The sequence below is a fragment of the Caloenas nicobarica genome, chromosome 5 (assembly GCF_036013445.1).
Source record: "Caloenas nicobarica isolate bCalNic1 chromosome 5, bCalNic1.hap1, whole genome shotgun sequence".
Taxonomy (NCBI): Eukaryota; Metazoa; Chordata; class Aves; order Columbiformes; family Columbidae; genus Caloenas; species Caloenas nicobarica.
In genome coordinates this window covers 41,595,361-41,612,686 of record NC_088249.1, presented here as the reverse complement: position 1 = coordinate 41,612,686, position 17,326 = coordinate 41,595,361, and the positions used below count along the sequence as shown (strand labels likewise).

General features: G+C 37.7%; 1 protein-coding gene across 8 annotated transcripts in view; it reads left to right on the top strand.

Moving 5' to 3' along the window:
* Positions 1-17,326, top strand: part of PHF21A (PHD finger protein 21A) — a 147,214-nt gene that overhangs the window by 25,702 nt on the left and 104,186 nt on the right. For all 8 annotated transcript variants that reach the window (XM_065635611.1, XM_065635615.1, XM_065635614.1 and 5 more), the window contains 3 exons: positions 6,506-6,546; positions 10,987-11,122; positions 15,792-15,824. In XM_065635611.1, the coding sequence (XP_065491683.1) occupies positions 11,069-11,122; positions 15,792-15,824 (87 nt within the window). In that variant the 5' untranslated portion in view covers positions 6,506-6,546; positions 10,987-11,068. The remainder of the gene's footprint in view (positions 1-6,505; positions 6,547-10,986; positions 11,123-15,791; positions 15,825-17,326) is intronic.

Here is a 17,326-nt window from a genome sequence, read left to right as displayed (position 1 = left end):
GGGAGAAGGCAACTCCTTCTGTTTTTTTATTGACCTTACATCTTTTTTCTTCCCACCTGTATGTGTACTTTGTAAATAAGTTAAATTATTTTTTAAAAAATCCAGTTTTAATACTTAATAGATTAACTGACATTTTTGGAGTTTAATTGATAAACTTTGTTTTCTAAAAAGCCCTTGATTCCAGCAACTTTATGGGAAGTGACAGAGTGCGGCAAAAATGTTTTGAAACAAACACCAAACACTATCTTCCATTGGTTTACATCTTTACATCTTGTAAATGTTTTAATTTTTGTAAAAAATTCCCTGGCTCCCTGCTTCAAATATGAAACTTTGCTGTTGCACTGTTAGTAAAGCATAAACTTACAGACTAAATTAGGACTGGGATTTCCTGTTAGTGTATGTATAGAGAAACAGTCCTTCTATATAACAAAGTAATTCACTAAAATAGAAGTTTAGGTTGTCCAGCTTTTTACGTGAGCAGGAATTCAGTCACACTGTGTAGAAGGTGGTTTTGTGTTTATCTAAAACCGGTGGTAACTCACTGAGCAAAGTGTTTGTATTTCTCTGTCTGTGGTACCATAACTTTTGAATGCAACAATGCTGTAAAACATCCTCATATGCTGGTTTCTGCATACAAAAATTGGAATTGTACTGATTATAATTTTATGAATGTTAGATGGGGAATACATTGAGCCCTTGGTATCAAGTCAAGAAGAACTGTCAGATTTACTAATGGTCATAGGTTAGAGAAGCAGCCTTGCTGCAATCTTCTAGATTAGTTTTTTTAATAACCGCCCCACCAAAACCCAGCACCTGTTTCTCTGACAACCTTATTTATCGTATGGAAGGAAATAGAAAAGCAGGGAGTTGAACTTGTTTTGGGTTGGGTTGGGTTGATTTTTTGAATGGCAGCACCTTACTCTTTTTCCTCTGGAAGGAGAGAAGGTATATGCCTGAGAAGTGGGAGGATGAGTGTTTTATTTTAAAGACGGCCTAAATGGTTAATCCTTGGCAAGTTAAATTATGCAAACTCTTCTGCTTTCAAGTGTAAGTGGCTTTAGGATGTGCTTCTCTGAAGAAATATACTGAGTGTTGAAAGAAGAGGGGTTTGTGCATGAGTAAAAAGCACAAAGCCATGTACCTTAAATCTGCTCAGGTGAGACATGTGATCCTGAGATTTAGAAACATACTTGTGCTGACTTTCCACTAGGCCAAATGTGTTTTTTCATTTTGCTAGAGAGCGTGATCTTGTCCCTCACCCCACCCTATAGGTGCCACGAAAGACTGCGGTCAGGAAGAGTTACTAATGCCTGTCAAAGCTGCGGTCGCAGGATGAGCAGAGCTAAGAGGGTAATCTTTATCTCCCTGCATGTGCGTGACTGCCATGGCAAGTTTGGGTTGATATTTTAAAAAACAGGTTGTGAAGTGGTTTTGTCTTTGCAATGGGGATGGTCTTTTTAGTTCTAACAAGTATTTTAGCTCATTTTCTGAGTGTTAAATATAGAACTGCTTCTGCAAAGACAAGTGATAGCATCACACACTTCCATTTAAACTTAGTTTAATGGTTTTCTAAACTGTTTTAGAGAAGGTAAAGTGATATATCCCCAAATAAATCCGCTTCTGATGTCTTAAACTCTAAATTGCATCTGTTTCATGGCTAATCATTGCGGCAAAAGGAACTCAAAGCAGAACTGGAGCTTGTAGTTTGAATCCTGTAGGTCATCTGTATGCATCAATCCAAGCTCCTGGACTGAGTTATCTACCAGTACTGCCAGTGTTGGTTAGGGATAGGGAGGAGGAAGAGAGAGAAGTTATAAAAGCGTTGTGCAGACGGATAAACGGAAAGGCATGGCTAGTACACTTCAGAGCAATCTCAGTTATCATGGGCAATCCTGTTGGTCCCTGTACCACCTGCCTGGTGCGTGTTGCTGGGGCAGACTGGGAGTTCTCCCAGCTGCAGCACAATGGCAAGATGGTACTCCTTGCTCTGGCACAGTAGAGGCTTGTTTTTAATCACAGAAGCGGCAGCATCGGTGCTGCTCACGTGGTCATTGAAACATGAGCCTTATAATAATGAAATCCCTTGTATACCCCTGTCTGAGCTGTGTTTGGTCTGTCTTTTTCTTGAGACTGCAGAAGTCCTGTCCTGTTAAGGAATATGAGTTGTTTCATTTCTGACTTGAAAATCACAGTAACTGTTATGACTTGTTTTCTTAGAAGATACTGATAGAGTACTCTCTATATACAGAATGCCTTTCAAATACAGGAAGGAGAGCTGTTGCTTTGAGGAGGTCACGTCTAAAGACAGAGGCCCGGAGAAAACTGTTAATTCCTTCTGTATGCAGTGTATTTTGCACCAAAAAAAAAGAGAATTTTTAATTAAATGCTTTAACCTTAATATTGTCAAGCAATGCTCTGAAACGTGAAAGAATGTCAGGCTCACAATTGCCTGCACGCAACAATTAATCCTTTTTCCTTGGAGTCCATCCTGTGCACTGAACAAGACTGACGTTCTATTGGCAAAAAGTAAAAATTACTTAATGTTGCAATCTGATATGTACATATTATATAAAGTTCCTGATTAAAGTTACGTGGTCTAACAGTGAAGACATGCTAGCTTCTAGAGCAGGGTCGTCAAACTCATTTTCACTGGGGGCCACATCCGCCTCGCGGTTGCCTTCAAAGGGCCGAATGTAATTTTAGGACTGTACATTTAATTTTAGGACTCCTACATTGATACAGTCCTAAAATTACATTCGGCCCTTTGAAGGCAACCGCAAGGCGGATGTGGCCCCCAGTGAAAGTGAGTTTGACACTCCTGTTCTGGAGTTAGGAAGAATGCTAAGAAAAAATGGCTAAACATGACTTTTCAATTTTCTGATGTTTTTTCCAAATGAGTCTCTGGTTACAGGAGCATAAACTTTGTTGTATAACTTAGAGGTAACAATAAGTGATTGATGTAACCAAACAATATAGAGATACGTAGCATTTAAATAGTCTTAAACCTTCAGGTGCTGTATGCTAAAATGTTTAACCGCCTCGTGTAGTTCTTCTGATGTCCTCAGGGGCTACTAAGCCTTAAACATAAGAGTTTCATGTTTGAGATCTTTGTTTTCATAACAGTCCCATGAAATTAGTAACTGTTCTCTGTATTTACAAACTTCAACAAAAAGTTTAAAGTTGATCCACAGAATATGATTGTTTTGGTAGTGGTGGTGTATTTTTCCTTACATATGTTGTACAGAATTGTTGAAAAGGTTCAGAGCTAGATTTTTTGTGGGGTGGGTGAGGTATTAACTTCTTTAAGTGTATGTATATATCAAGCTACCCTTCCTGTTAGTAACACCAACATCAGATTCTCAACAGTCAATCTCACTAAGAAAAACATATTTCTAGAACTTTGAATTTATTTGGTTAATGTTAATTTTAATTGCTTTTTGGTTTTAGCTTGTAGTAAACATAGCTAAGCATTGCTTAAGCTTTTCTTCTGATCGTACGTATGTTTTGGGAAGGAGGCAGTGTTCTTAATAGAAAGCAGAGGTGGATATAGAAATATGGCTCCCTGGGCTGGGATTTTAAAAACCCCCAAATATTGCAGAATACACTGCAATAATCTCAGAGTTAGCCCTGCAGACTCACACCTCTGATATCTTACAGCCCACTTCTAGAGCCTTCAAAAGGCAAACTCAGTAAAATGAGTAGCTGAGATTTTGTGATGCATTTCTACTTGAAGTTCTTGTTAAGAAACCCTGCAAAATGCTAAACTCTTCAGACTTCTCTGTTGACATGAATGATCATGAGCTGTCTAATCTTAACTTTCTAATGTGTTTTGTAGTAAGAGTGAGAGAGGGCAGTGTGAGTTTGTGTATGTACTCTTACTGTGAACAAGAAGTAATCTCATTTCATCTGCAGAGCGGATTTTATCTGGTACCTTTTTCATTACCACTATTCTGGGTTGTTTCCCAGTAGCCAAAATGCAGAGAATTGTCAAGACCCAAAGATACAGATGTAGTTGGTCATAAACTGTTCTGTACTATAAAAACCTCAAGAGCAATGGAAAATATAAGTCTGTTTATGATGCTTGGAGTTACCAGTCTTGGATGTTTGTTCTTTATTTCTGTGTCTCAGTTCCCTATTTAAGAAAACTTACCTGTATCACATGCAAGTTTTACTGTGGCTCTCACTAGTGTGCTGCTTATGAGGAAACCAATTCTTTATTTGTTGTAGAGCTTAGATGTTGAATTTTAAAAAGGCATGCAAAATGAAAACTCAGAATGAAAAGAAATTATTCAACTGATGCTAAATGAGGCAGATGCCAGTAAAAATACTATACTTGCATGAGGGCAGAATTAAAGTATTTTGGATTTCAAACATTAACCTGTTCTAAACATCCAAGAAAAAGTGTGTAGTAAATTATGTACAGAAGAGGATGCAAATATATTTCTATTCCCTGCCTAGGTCCTCTGTAAGTGACTTCTTCAAGGTAACACAGCAAATCTCTTGGGTAGTTGTGATTAAACTCCTGGTATTCCTAACTTTGTCCTCAGGAGCCCCTGGGTTCTCAGCCTGGGGTTGCAGCCCTTCAGTGTGGTTAAATGCAATCGGAAGGTTTGTAACTGTGCAGCTTTTTTCTGCATAGTTCAGTCTTGATGAAGCTTGGGTCCTGCTATGGGGGAGAGTCTCTATGTGGGGGGAAGAAAAGGAAGGAACAGTTAATCATGCTGTTATTTTTAAGTGACAGTTTTCAGTTTATGTGTGTACTTGTGCTACAAGTAAACTGATATTTCTCTTTTTAAAATAAAAATCATGTTTTTTAATTCTGACTGTATTTGCACATGTGTAATACCGACTGTTCTGTTTAGCTTTCCAAAGTCAGTCATCTGCAGCAGCGAGATTTTTTTTTTTATTATTTTTTTTTATTTTTATTAATAGCATGGAGATGTAATTGCTTGTTGAAGAGGGACAGTTAGTGCTTGCATGATGGAAGAGCTTCCTCTGTAGATTGGGGGGGGTGGTGGTGGTGGTTGTGTTTGGTGGGTTTTTTTGTTTGTTTGTTTTTTTGACCAGTGAAGTAACTGATTGGTACTTGGAGGTGACAGCTAAGGTTTTGATATTGAAGAAGAAACAATTAAAGTTTGAGAATCACGCCTGTCTCTTCAGCACCCTCAACAGTGAGATTATTTCAAATTCTGTAGCACCCAGAGCAAATGCACTTACTTTGAATATAGCCTCAAAACAGTCTGTACTTCCCAGTTCATAACTTATTATGTTAGCAGTTGGATGTTATATAAACTAACCCAAAATTGCTCTAAAAATAATTCAACAGCTTATATTCTGTAATATTTTGTTGTTCAAAACGCACAATAAAATTTGGGACTAGGAGAGCGACAATGTGTACAGTCACTAGCAGCAGTAGGCTTCCTGTGTTCTGTGCTTGGTGTTCATCAGCACCCAGGTTCTGCTGGTTAGTACTTGTAAACTCCTGTGCTGTGCTGGTCTCCACTCAGTGAGAAATGATTTTGTGGCTGTCTGCTGCTGTATCTCTTCATAAGGCTAAGGCTTAAACTTCAGCTCTGTCGTGACCTGTGCGTGGTAGAAACTTACCTGCACAGATCTTGTTAGCTGTGGAGCTGAAGCTTAAAATAGGCTAACATTCTACTATTTTACTAGAAAATTGGAGTATTTTGGAGGCTTTTTTTAGCATCGGGCAAAGTAGTTGAGCAAATTAGTTATCATTTGTATTTTAGATATCTTTTTAGGACTCTGACTCACAAGTGTTTTTTATGATTCATATGAGGATGATTTAAGAGGTACTACCTTGCTCTGCTGCTAAATGCTGTTCTTTCCATGACAGCGGCAGTGTGATGGGCAGCGTATCTTCTTGGCCTCCACAGTTCATGACCTGGCGTATTAGCTTAAACTGCCATTGATTTCAGTTTACATCAGTACTCTGGGATTTGAGCTCTAGCGACTCTGCTGACACATCACCTGCTCTACCATCTTTGTTGTGTTGATATAACCTCCAGCAGAGGTGCTGGGCAGATGTCTGGGGTGGGTAACCTTTTCATACTTAGCTGTGGCAACTGACAGGGCTTGTAATTTAGATGTTAATACATGTGATGGAGAGGAGGTATTTCCCCCTGGAGAGGGGAACACAGGCCTTGCACAGAACTAGAAAAGCTTGTATCTGTAATATCTTCTTCCTGTAGTGACAGTAATAGTTTGTATTTTAATCCAGATTAGAATTGTAGATCTCCTTGGCTTTCCCTGCCACGTAAAAGAGGTGGTATTTCCAAGTGGTCATTTATAGTTATCTTCAGTATTTTAAAAAAATGCCTAAAACCAAAAGCCCAAAACCCCCCCAAAATCCCAAACAAAACACTCCTCCCTAAATCCCAAACAACTCCTCCTTGCAACTTTATAAATATTTGAATTTTCTTTTTCTGTTTCAAACTGTAGTTAAGTTGTTTGTAATGATCTTTTTGTTGTTGTTTTTCTTTTGTAGGAGGGCGTAGAGAGCTGAAGGGAATAACTTTCTCAAAACTGGTAAGTACTTCTTCCCAGGGCTAAGATGGTGTACCTAAGAATAGATGATATGAAGAGCTGGCATCCATTCCTGGAAAACTTTGATGTTGACTGAAACTGAAATCCTATCTATTCTTGTATTCAAAAATTAAGACTTAAAAAGTAAATGATACTGATGGAAGCTCCAGTTCTATAAATAAAGTCACTGTAGGCCTGAGATTTGGGCCCAAGGGTCTGTAAGTACAGTCGACATATAAATTCACCTACTCAAAAATGATAATGTTATTTTTTTTTCTGTGTAATATGAAAAACAAATTCATTCGAAAGGATTTTTTGGCGCAGAAAGACTTCTGTCTGAAATGTGAAGTTATTCAGAGTCTTTCATACACGCGGCAGGCATCCATGGTGTTCGTGTGGGTCCTACTTTTGTTTTTATATGTATTTATATATCTATCTTGTCAGCTGTGTTTCTAGTGCAGTTTCTAAAATAGCTGTAGTTTAAATAGCATTGTGATCTTTTAGAGGTTCTAATGTGGATTGTGTTTAACTGAGGTGGTAATAGAGAAGTGCTAATGCACTTACGTGATTATTGTAAAATTTAAGGTTTCATTCAGTTTCTGAATATTTATATACTGTGCAAACATCTACTACCTTAACTGCAGTGCATTGGGGTGCTTATCTGAGTATGAAATTTTAGGTCTTGAAGGAACCACATAAGAAATAAGGTATTATTTATAGCAAATGTGTGCCAGCAAGAAATTGAATGGAGGACTGCTGCCTCCAATAGTTGAAATCAGTCCAAGGAGTGGAAAATTTACCTCCTGCTCTCAGTGTTCTTTCTGGTTGAGGCTTGGAAGTAGGTCTAGATGTACAGGAGATGCATGTACTCCACAATCCTCTCCTTTCCTTTTGGAAATCACTGATTCTAGCACTGTACGAGGCATTTGCATGTTTTTCTTCAAAAACTAATGGGATGAAGGATGTTTGCAGACCAATCCATCCATGCAATTTCAATCACAGACAAGCTTTTTAATTAAAATAATTCTGCTGTCGTAAGAGTAAAGTAGAAATGCAGTATGCTTTATGACTAATCCAGGGATGGTTTTATACATCTTCAGAGGTGGTATTCTGTGTAGTTTATAATGCCACTGGACTTAAGTTTTTAAATCTTCACTTGAAGTTCAGTCTAAAAGAATATAAGTTCAAAAATATTGAAGATTTTTGCACTCAGAAAATGTCTGTGACCACTTGCTTATGTAGTTCTCTACCCGCTTTCAAAGGAAATACTAGCAGTATTTAACCAGCTGCCCGCATAGACATTATTCTACGTAAAACAGAAAAATGCAGTCTAGGATTTGTTGGATGTAAGGAATTATGACTTTTTAAAAATTTAATATTGGGTAAATGTTTAAGGTACTTCAGGGGAATTTTAGACGGGGATAACCTTGGATTGTTATTCTTCCCTGGGGAGATAAGCTATAAGTGTGTATTCTAGAATGTTTCAGTTCTAGAGGGGTACAGCTGAATAACAACTGTATATATTTCATATTCAGAAAGCAGCAACTTGACCACACTTTTCAATGAACATCTTATTTAATGTGTTCTCCAATCCCACCAGTGATTTAGATGCTTAGAACAGTTCAGAACCTCATAACAAACTCTTCGCTATCCTTTGCCTGTTTCTTTGTCTTTGAAGTGGCAGTGATGCATGCCTTGGCTTGAATGCCCTGCCAAATATGTGGCATCTGATTTGTAATTTATCAAATTCTCATAATTGTTTATTCTGCGGTGGGTTTTTTTGTGTGTGTGGTGTTTTTGTTGTTGGTGGTTTTTTTTTAATGGAGAACACTGGTGCTGCTAGCTGGCATACAGTAGCTGGCAGAGGTGATTGCAAAAGATAGTTCTTTACTGTGTCGCCTTCACTGATGGAGCAGCATTAGTTTTTCTTTCCTTATGTATCAGATGCTTAGATTTTTGAAGAGGAAGTTGTTTTCAATGTTTAAAATGTGCTTCAGCATAATTTTGCAAGCAGAAGGTAACTGGATGTAAATGATACTGCAGAGTGAGTTGCTCTGAGGCTATAATGGGAATGCTAGAGGAGGGGAAGTAGGAAGAAAGAGTCAAGAGTTAGAAAACCTATTCCCCCCCAAAAAAAAGGAAGAAAGGTCAAATGTTTGTTAATTTCTCTTGCCTTTTCTTGTAAGCTTCAGTCTTATGAATTGAATTCTTCATAATGTTTTAGTATGGCACCTATTTCAAATTTATATAGAGAAGGAATAAATTTTAAGGAATCTTAAAATCTATTAACTTTTAAAATACAAGGAAAGAAAACTCTGAAAGTGTAACAAATATTTTGGGTTGGAACTGAATGATTGGTATGTTACTGGAATAGTTTTATTTACTTGTCACAATATATGTTCCTCAATAGACAGTGAATTACATTTGTTCATGTCTGCTCCCCTGTAAGCATGGCTAGGCTGAGCAACCATTTGCTCAAGGCATCTATGAAATTAGGCTGGATTAATTTTTATGAACCATCAATACTACCATTTCTATGTGTTGAATTAAGGTGGCCATTAATAGTAGTTGCTTAATCTTTGTATGCTTTTTTAACAGAGGTATTGTGTCATTTTTCCCGTGAACTAGTACTGGGCTTTACAGTCAGATGTATTAAAGTTATGGATATTGTATCTGCCTGTATATTTACCCCAAAATCAAATTTCCAAGGCTTATGAAAGACTTTTTGCCTCTGTGGTGGGTTCCAGTTTTCATGGGCCAGTCTCCCCTGTGTTTTTCTGAAACATGGTTTCTTTTGAAACTGCAATGGTAGCGACTTAATGCAGGCTGTAGCTGTTCTTGTCAGAGAGGGGAAGTAATAATCTGGGAATCTGTTTTCTCATTACTGTTTGTGGTAATAGAACAGGGAATTATATGTAATTTCCATGTATCCCTTGATACAAATTACGATTTTATAGAGGGTATTGCTGCAAAGGCAGCTGTTTTTTCTCCTCTGTGTCACATGTGGGAGAGGCCCTTGCAGAAGGTCATTTCATATGTTGACTAGAAAGTCTGATCGGGCCGTTGTTATTTAAATAAGTGACTTTAAGCAAACAGTAGACAGCACTGACAAAGAATGAGTTTAAATATAATGCTTTTAAAAATCCCTTTATAGTCTTCTCTTTTTGTAACATATTTGTTAAGAAAGAGAAACAATTTAAATAAACAAAACACCTCCCAGCCCTAACTTCTTATTTTCAAGAGTTAACAAACTTGTCCAGCACTTGAGTTTGCTGTAGTGACACAATGTTAAAATACTCTTCTCTAACTTGCAGGAGTTGTTGTTATTTTTTTTTTTACAGCCTACATGTATAATCTAAACTGTCAATATCCTTTTGAAAACAACTATGTCCCATTATGAAGGCCGCTGGGTTGGCCACAATACCAGTGCAATAATTGTAAGCAATTTAAAAACAAACAAAAAATAGGAATTATTTTAATACTCCAGGTCTTTAATGTGTGGTGTCTGGATGGGAGAAGTGACTAGAAAGGTTGCTGTATGATGTTTTCTAATGGCTTTTATGTGTATGTATTTATTGATGCTTTTTCATCCAGTTTTTACACAGGTTCTATTGCTATTTGGGCATGTGAGATAGAGACAGGAATCTTAATCCTGTTTCAGAAGCTGATACTTTTAACATATTTCTGAACAAAAATCTCTTGTCCAACTTTGAAGGCTTTTAGAAGTATGGCTGATATTACTTTTCTGCATCAGAGGTTGGGAGGATTAATTTATTTGTAGTATTAGTGAAGATAGTAAACTCATACTTTATGTTCTACAGGTAGAATTCCAGTAGATGATTTTTAAATTAATGATCATAAGTCTCGTGCTGTGTTATATCAATCTTGTATTCCTTCAAAATAGGTTTCCACTGAAATGACTAACTCAGCTCAAACTTCAGGTAGTGGGTTATTAATATATTAATGTTGTTCTGTCAGATTGCGTGCAGACCATGCCATCTAAGAACAGCTCTAGTATCATGGAAGTGTGCTAATGCAGTACATTCTTTTTAACAATTTATTGCTATTTGGGTTGCAGAATTCTAGTCTCCAGAAAATTTTCTCATCTACACAGATTTTTTAAAACATTCTCAGTAGTTAAATTTTCTAATTTAATATGCAACTGCAATAGGATATGGGTAGGAGGTTGCTGCCTGCAAACTCAGATAAGGGACGAATATGTCAACTTTGGAGTATGTGGGAAGTAACAAATTTGGCTAAATGACTCCAAGGCAGGCATTTGGTACAGCCTGTAGCTTTCTTATGTTCAAAAGATTGTTTGTGTTTAGGCTAGAAAGCTGCAGTTGAATATAGTTCACTACTGAAGTTCTGCTCTGTTATCTCCTTTTTTCAAATGGTCTTCTTTCCTTCACTAACCAAAATAAAACCTTTATTTTTCTATAGCACTGGTGTTAAAGAGGAAACCAGAAACTAAAGGCACTGGAATCAGCAAAGACACTTATAGAGAAAGTGGAGAAGGTAGAGAATGGAGCTGCAGACTCTACAGGAGGCTCTGAAAGTGGAAATTCAGGTTCACCAGGTAATTTGTATTCTTTCTTGCTTTATACTTTTAAGTAATAGCAGCATTAGTATTGCTGATAGTATTACTACTAATGGTAGCATTAAGTAATAGCACTACAACTGTAGTAATAATTGTTTTATAAGCTTGAAACTACTTTAAGAATTTTGTGCTCTGCATTTTGACCTCACCACCTGTTGTTTTTTAGCAAATATGAAAAATCTACATATTAGGCTGTGGGTGGGGATTTTTTTATATATATATTTTGTAGTGGTGATAAAAACATTCTGAAAACTGTGTTCAGCAGCTTCTGTCCAGAAGATTTTTCCAATGTTCTGAAGCCAACTTCAGTATTCAGTTGGCAATGGAAGAATACAGTGGAGGAAATTCCAAGTGAAGTGTGCATAGTGCTGCGTAGTCCCATCGGTTGCTTCTCTTCTAGAGTGTCTTCTACTTCAGTACCTTCTAAATTTGTAATTGTATAGTTTTGCTAACTAAAACATTGTACTGCTTGGGCTCAGAAATTTTTATGTGTCGATTATTTTTACTGGTAGCATGTCCAATACTATATGGCAGTAGAGTTGTAGTTTGCCATTCCATTACAATACAAACAATAAATGTTAAAACAAAAAACAAACCTCAGCCAAACAAACCCCACCTGATTTAGCAAATGCAAGAGGACATATGCATATTAATTCTTGGAAAAAAAATTACAACCATAAACGCAGAGTAGCTGCCATCTTGAAATGTTAAAGTTATTGATGAGATCTTTTCTAAAGACAGTTCTCCAAGAATTTCTGTTGAATATCTGAAACTCACAACTATTACACAATGGGTAAAAGAAATACATGATAGGTTACACCAGTCAGTGTAACCTCTCATATAAAATTTGGAAAATGCTTCCAAATTACCTGATGACCTGTCTAAACAAGTGTTCTACATGACTTGTTCAATAGTTACTGCAATGATGAGCATAGTGCAAGAACTTGGATGGATAGGTTAGTGAAATGAAGCTATGTCGTCTTTAACAAAATACAACTTTCAGCTAGGGGGAAAAACTTGAAAAAAAACAAGGATGAATTTCCAGAACTATAGACAGATATTTTACTCTTCTCAGAACCTCCAAGGCCTTTGCATTTAAAACTTCAATGAAGTTTTGTTATGGGGTGAGAAAATCCAGAAATGACGCGTGGCAGTTTGCTGCAGGTATTAAAATGTTTAAGGCTAGTATGTATTTTTTTCAAGTATTATCTGCTGTACGGTGATCAGAATGCTAGTTGTATTTGTCTAACAGCATTTACTACTTGGGTTTATTGTCATTCTCCTTTATGCCTAAGCTAGCCACAAATGTTAAGACTGAATTTTTAATAAACTTTAGCATCTGTTCATAATGATGATGATGAACAGGGATGAAGACTGGAAAATGTCCCAAAAGACTTTTTTTTTAAAACAACTTCAAGGTTTTTTGACCCTGTTTTCTCTAGCTTTTCTCAATCCTCATTAAAAGTAAGCTCTGCACTGAACTCAACTTTAATTAAATTTGTTTTTTGTTGGAGAAACTAGACAAGCCATTATATCAGAAGATTGTCTTTTTTTCTTCAAGATACTGTAGATTCCCATAATTAAGGCTGAGAACAAGTCTAAATATTTACAATGGAAAATGACACTTGCAGCAATATGTTGGGTGCCTCAGTAAACTTTTATTGAACTGTGCGTGAGTGGTTACTGCTGTGCTCATCAAATGGCCACTGATAGAAATGAAACTAGTTTTCCCACAAAAAAAAAAATGCTTGAACTGTATTGTATATCTTTGAATTTTGTAACTTAAAGAGATACAATATATCCCTTTTTTTGGCAGTTCTCAGGATTTGTGGAGAATTGTCTCACTTGTCATCTTTTACTTACTAATATTTCTTTTTCTGAGGACTCTAAAAAAGCTTGCGAACAGTCATAGTTTGTCCTCTTGTAAGTGGTGGGCAGGTGCCTGATGAGCGTACAGAATTCAGCTCTGAACTGTGAGCAAAGCCACCCAGCCCCCTGCTGCAGTGTGTTACCTGCAGCTGCTTACACCGCTGTGGAAAGTGATGCTCAGCATGGCTGTCTTTTTGTCTATGGAGTAGCTCCTTGTTTCCTGCCTCTTCCAGTTCTTCTCCAGAATTCTGAAGCTTTGATGCTGCTGCTTTGGCGAAGTGTATCTCAGACTACCAGTAAATACCCAAAGGAGCTGTTTAGTTGTTTAGAAAAAGCTACTTTTTTGTTTCGTTTTAATGATTGAAGAATCCTCCATAAATGAAGTCTGACTAGGTTGCTCGCTCTATCAGAGCACAGCTTGAATATTCAACGATCTTCCATGTCAAAGCTATATTGCTTGTCCTGAGAAGAGATGCATCAAATCTAAGTAGTTCATTCTGCTACTGTGTTGACTTAATTAAGGCTATTTTGAAACAGTCTGCTTTTCATAGTTTTGATCACAAGAGGTGTTAAAGGAGTTATATTTAGCTATTCACACAGAAGGGTTGGGCTTCATGGATGACTCCTCAAGCTGATGTGTGGAAAGAACAAAACATCCTTTTCCTTCTCTCATTTTGTAGCAAAAAGATCAGTAGGCTTTAAAATACCGTAAATTTATCTTGCATTTGGGGTCAGTGCAAAAGAACATAATTTTTTGGTGTTCTTATGGTCGACTGATGTGGTATTGTGTGATCCATAAATTTAGCAATACTTCATGAACTGTTTATAATCACTGACTGTATTGTTTTATGACTATCTGTACAAGCACTTTGTATAAAATCTAACAGATTTGTTGCTTGTGAAACTCTGATGTGGCAGAAAGCACTGAGGGAAAATAAGCTAAGCATGAAAGTCAAAGGGTACCATAGCATCTCGGCTCCCATGACACCGGTTGGCGACATGGTGAAACAATAATATTCAGTGTAGATAAATGCCAGCTGATGCACTTTGGGAAAACAGTTTTACATTTGCAATAGCAGACTGTGAATTAGCTATTAGCAGTGTAGAAGGAGTTCTTGCAGAACAGAGTGCTTGAATGTCACATGCAGTTTTAAACTTCATCTCCAGATGATAGAGATGAACTAGAGAAGTACAGGAAAGAGTGCTAAGAGTGAACAAAGCAATGGAATGATTCATGCATGCGGAGACTTTCAATGTGAGGAAGTGATGACTGATGGGGGAATAGGTAGTGTGGAAAAAATGTAGGAAGAAGATGAATAGGGAAACAGTCATAGAATCATAGAATATCTCAAATTGGAAGGGAACCATAAGGATCATCAAGTCCAACTTCCAGCTCCTCTTGAGTCAAGTCAAGACTGGTTTTCCATAATCTTATTTGCCTCTCATGCTTGCATTATCAGTAGGCAGATTCAAAAGAAAAAGGAGGTCCTTTTATGTAAGGGTCCTGTATTTAACTTTGGAACTTATTGTCACAGAAGCTTGAGTGTTTTCCTGAGTTCAAAAAGTAAACAAGGTAGATGAATGGAAGAGAAACATGTTACTAGCTATTAAAGTGAAGACGTAATCTTTGAAGACGTCAGAGATGTAAATTTCTGAAAGATGGGAGACAACACTCTATACTTGTCCAGCATAGACACCATGCTTATGCTTCCATTTGCTGTTGGCTAGTACTATTACAGAAAGAAAATGCAGCAGGTAAACCTGTGGTTTATCTGCAGAATTATGTTTTTATTAAGCTTTTCTTTGAGAAATACCATGTTTAGGATGTGAAACTAAATAAACTTTCGAAGAGAATTACTTGATAGACTCTGAATTCTCTGAGTGGTATCAGTGCAGGTAGAATGAAACATTTTTCTTGCTTGCTTTGTCATTGTTTTTCACTCCTTTTCCTGATTCTGATGAGCACATGGGGATGAAAGTACAGACTTTACATTGTTCTTTGCATGTGTGGAAGGGATATGAAATGGGATTAATAAATGTGGCTGTAACCAAAAAATAAACTGAGAATATTCGGTTTACGTTGCTTCTTCATTCTGGGCTCTGGTTTTCTTGGGTGAAAGCCTGGTAATGTTTTCCTTGCTTAGCAATAGACAGCATTCTCCTGCAGCTGCCTGAAGGAAGTGAAGGAGGAAGAATAGTGAATGGTAACAATCTGTCTGCTTTCCCTTGGATGTGGAGGGCATCTCTTCTACAATGATCTCAATCTCCTTCTGAGGGAGAAAAGTGGCAAAAATACTTCTGAACATGGGTCTTCCATGTGGTACCAGCCAAGCCAGCGCGCAGGCGGACCCAGAGTACTTGAAACATTCTGCTCTTGAATATACAAACAGCTTTTGTGCCCGCAGCGGTTATCTGTGATTTGTGTTTCTTGTGACTGCAAGCACAGAAGGCAGCAGTTCTAGAGGAGCCACAGCTATTATGTTATCTTGCCCAGCTGGCTTAAATTGTCCTTAAAAAAGCATCATTTGTTCAAGACCTGTTAAGGAGAAGGAACAAAAGTGGTGGTTTAGTGTGGTAGTTTTACTATATTAACAAGAATGCATTTGGAAATTATAAAACATTATATAAATGTAAATGGATTCTAAGCCTTACTATTAAAATGCTGTAAACTGAATCCTTTGCTTTTACAAGTGTTCTTCAAAAATTTTGAATATTTAACTGTTCAACATGATCCATAGTGAAAATCTTCACTGTATTGTTGCATCTTTTTTCTTTCTAGAAATTGGTTGCCCAGATGAAGCAAGATCCACAGGTAACTATTTTTGTATTGCATTATTTACTCTTAAAAATACAGGAAATAACAGTGCACAAAGCTTGAGAATTTTATATATTTGTTGATCGTGTTCTTCCTTGCTAATACAATGTTTAGAAGAAAACTACTATGAACAAGTCTTTAAACAATGACTATTGGATAGTTTAAAACAAAACCAAAACTTTTGCTGTTATGTAGCCTTTTGCCTCATATTCTTAATAGTTTAAATCAAGCGACTGTTGTGTGCTATGGTGAAGTTCAAATATGAAGTAAGTTTCAGATTCTGTTGGAAGCTGCTCTTTATAAAATCTGCCATTACTAGATTTTGCTTTTTTGCTTTTTTGAGTATCAGAAGATTCACAGTTGTACAAGAAGAGAGGATATTCCATCCAAGAAATTTTGTCTGAACAAAGGATGTAGCTTAAGGCTGTGTTCAGATTGCCTGTCTTAGGTATCCAGCTTCAGCACTGTAGAGTCTGAAGAGTGGGCACTTAGCCTCGGGATGTTTTAGATCTACTGAAGGTGGATAATGAGGCATAGCAGAAGTCATCCCTTTCCCAATGACTGTGTAAGCTGACTGGGTTATCTTGTACAGCAATGAAGCACTCCAGTGTGCTGAATGGGGAGTTCTGTGGAGTTCTCCAACCAGTCTGAAATGTTGAGTAGAGTCATGAAGGCTGCTCACTTGAAGCTTGCTGTTAAGTGCTTCCATGCCCGTATGTTACTAAATACCCTGTAATTTTCTGAACATATATTTTTCTCAGCTCAGTGGAGTGGCAAGACAGCTTTTTGTAACAGACAAGTAGTTAGACACCTGACAGGGAGGGATGAGCAGGAAGTAGGGTTGTATTGGAAAATCTGCTTTCTAGAACTTCCTTATTCTGATGGGATTTGGGTAAGGTCTGCTACTCTTACTTGCTGGCCAACTCTGCTAACGATTAGCCTGCAGAGCAGTTTGCAGTTCCTATCTGCTGAAAGCCAGGTCATGCTGCAAGCAGCCATGCAAAGTTAGAATCATAGAATAGTTTAGGTTGGAAGGGACCTTCAAAGGTCATCTAGTCCAACCCCCCTGCAATGAGCAGGGACATCTTCAACTAGATCAGGTTGCTCAGAGCCCTGTCCAGCCTAGCCTTGAATGCTTCCAGGGGTGGGGCATCTACCACCTCTCCGGGCAACCTGGGCCAGTGTTTCACCACCTGTACTGTAAAAAAATTTCTTCCTCATGTCAAACCTGAATCTCCACTCCTTCAATTTAAAGTCATCACCCCTTGTCCTGTCGCAGCAGGTCCTGCTGAAAAGCCTGGCCCCATCTTTCTTGTAGGCTCCTTTTTAAGTACTGAAAGGCTGCAATAAGGTCTCCCTGGAGCCTTCTCTTCTCCAGGCTGAACAACCCCAACTGTCTCATCCTGTCCTCACAGCAGAGCTGTTCCAGCCCTCTGATTGTTTTGTGGCCTCCTCTGGCCCCTCTCCAACAGGTCCATGTCTGTCCTGTACTGAGGACT